This window comes from Cornus florida, unplaced genomic scaffold (assembly GCF_030987335.1).
Source record: "Cornus florida cultivar Cherokee Brave unplaced genomic scaffold, ASM3098733v1 CherokeeBrave_3.0.0_Hap2_Chr07, whole genome shotgun sequence".
In the NCBI taxonomy this organism is placed as follows: Eukaryota; Viridiplantae; Streptophyta; class Magnoliopsida; order Cornales; family Cornaceae; genus Cornus; species Cornus florida.
In genome coordinates, this window is record NW_026775577.1 from 26,850,433 (window position 1) to 26,853,089 (window position 2,657).

The 2,657-nt window shown below is 34.4% G+C and overlaps 1 protein-coding gene across 1 annotated transcript; it reads left to right on the forward strand.

Annotated features, from left to right (window-relative positions):
- The first annotated feature begins 656 nt into the window (after positions 1-656).
- LOC132267456 (F-box/FBD/LRR-repeat protein At1g78750-like) lies at positions 657-2,305 on the forward strand. Its single transcript, XM_059768616.1, has 5 exons — positions 657-798; positions 892-1,295; positions 1,355-1,627; positions 1,747-1,902; positions 1,985-2,305. Exons 1-5 carry the CDS (start codon positions 657-659, stop codon positions 2,303-2,305), a joined length of 1,296 nt encoding a protein of 431 aa, XP_059624599.1.
- The last annotated feature ends 352 nt before the right edge of the window (positions 2,306-2,657 follow it).

The following is a 2,657-nucleotide window of genomic DNA, read 5'->3' on the forward strand; positions in this document are numbered from 1 at the left end:
TGCATTTATAATGTCGATTTTGTACTTTGTAGCACAAAGAGTACACAGAGTAGTTGTGTCAGTACTCAATACCCAATAGACAAATATATACCTGTAATCAAAGATGCTTGGCCAGTTTGATTTATTTATTTTTTAAAAAAAATAAATTATGTTAGATAAATATTTTTAAAAAAATAGTAAAAAAAAAAAACTAAAAAACAGCTACTTTCCTTTCCAAAAACTGTCAAACAAACGTATTTTTTTACAGTTTGTTTTATTTTTAATTATGTAAAAATTGAACCAAACAGGGGTAAAGAAAGGACCGATTAGGATCACTCAGTCGCGGGGAGAGAGAGAGAATTAGGTGATTCCCTCTCTAGTTTCTTTAATTTTTTTATTCCCTTCCTTTATCAAGTGTGATTGTGTATCCTATTTTCTCTATTTAATCAAAATTAAATTTATTTACCAAAAAAATTAAATTTATAACAACTTCAGTGTAGTATGCTTTTAAGTTTGTATAAAGTAATTCTTCTTCCAATTTTTCTATAGATTTGGAATATGTCTCCACATTATATATTTTACATTGTATCAGAGCTAAAGTGGACTCCAACCTTTAATTTGGTGGTTCACATTATTTTATTATTAATTTTTTTTTTTTCTCTCTTCGTTACATAACCATGGCTTTAATCTCAAACCATGAGGGATCTTCAAAGAAAGTGCGAAAATTTCTCAACAAGGAGGATAGGATCAGCAGCTTGCCAGACTCCCTTCTTGTTCACATTCTCTCTTTCCTACCAACAAAATATGCGGTCGGAACCAGTATACTGTCATCAAGATGGAAGCACTTATAGGCTTCTGTTCCCACTCTAGACTTCGATGATAACATGAGATTTAAAGCTATATCTTATGCAGATAATAGTCCTTCCAACTTCATGAACTTTGTTGACCGAGTACTTCTCCATCATGATTTGTCCTTTATTCAGAAGTTCCGATTGAATTTCCAAAATTATAATGTTGATGATTTCTCCAAAATACATACATGGACAAGTATAGCCATAAAACGTGGTGTTCAAGAACTTGATATACAGATCTCGAATTGCCCATCCGTACAACGTAGCTTCCCTTTAAGTCTCTTCACTTGTCCAACATTGGTAGTCCTAAAACTGGGAAGTTTTATAGGTTTCAGTGTTCCTTGCTCGACCCATTTTAAAAGTCTCAAGGTCCTCCATCTTTCTGTCTGGTTTTTTGGTGATGAAGTAATGGAAAATCTTTTCTGTAACTACCCTGTTCTTGAGGAACTGTTTATCGAAGCAGCTGTATGTATTGCTGATGAAGTCATGTTTGATATCTCGACGCTGTCCCTGAAAGTCTAAAGTTAGATTTGAGGGGATTCTGGGGAGGTGATGATGAAGATGATGAGCGAGAAATTGTGGTCACTGCACCAAATCTTGAGGATCTTACTCTCCAAGATGATTTCTTGTCTTTCTATGAGCTAAACGACCTAATCTCGTTGGTTAAAGCAGATGTTAACATTGGAGAGTGCTGCACAAAATCTATGGTAATCAAAGAGCGTGCTAATTCGGTGTTTGAGGTTCTGGAAGAGATTTCTACTGTCAAATATCTATCTTTAGGCGCTCGTACCATGGGGGTAATCAAACTCGAACTTCTTTACTTAATCATACTATTAATAGTGTTATTTTTTTTTAATTTGATTTAGTATATGTGGCACTTCCGTTTGTTTGATTATTATGTTCGTATCTTATTAAGGTTCTTGACCATGCTGATGATGATGATAATCTGCCATTGTTCCCGAATTTGATTCGTTTGGAGCTGCACGTTAACAAATGCTATGGCTGGAATCATCTACTAGACTTGCTCAATAGCATGCCTAACCTGCAATGTCTTGTTTTGGAGAAATCAAAGGTGAATAAACATTTAAGTTACAATGTTGAGTATGTATGAAGTTTTGATTCACAATTTCTGAACGTCTGATTATTGTCTCCAGGAATGTGGACGTCCTGAAGATGATGCTTACGAGAATTTCAATTTTGTTGAACAACAAGTGGTGCATCTTTGTCTGGTGATGCACCTTCAAGACGTTAAAATTAATGGATTTCGGGGGCTGAGTGGTGAGCTGAGGCTGATTGAGTATTTCTTGAGAAATTCCAAAGTACTGCATAAGATGGAAATTGAAAATTTTAATTCGGAAGAAAAGCAAGAGAGAGAGTTTCTCGACAAACTGCAAATGCTTCCGAGGGGTTTAATAACATGTCAAATTTTAATCACCCGGAAGGAAAATTTTGCTCCAGCCTCGACACAAAAGTGAGAAAGTTATTGCAAACTGTGGCATTTACACCATTGTTCTTCTTGATATATAACTTTTCTGTCTAAGGAACCAATTGGGCTCTTATCTTTTGCTATATCTGATTACTTTCTATATTATTGAAAAAAAATTAGTTTTGTTAAACATATTTCTAATGAGACAGTTATTAGTTACAGTTTGATAAACCTATTTTTAACCCTTTTACATTGAAAGAATGAATGTGAATTAAAATTGAGCAACAACCCACAGAACTTTAGAAATGATTGATTAGTGTCAATTCATCACCTGGGAGTTGGTTACAAGTTGGACTTTCCCTCCACAATATTGATGGACTGTTATTCAGAAAAGATTTCTT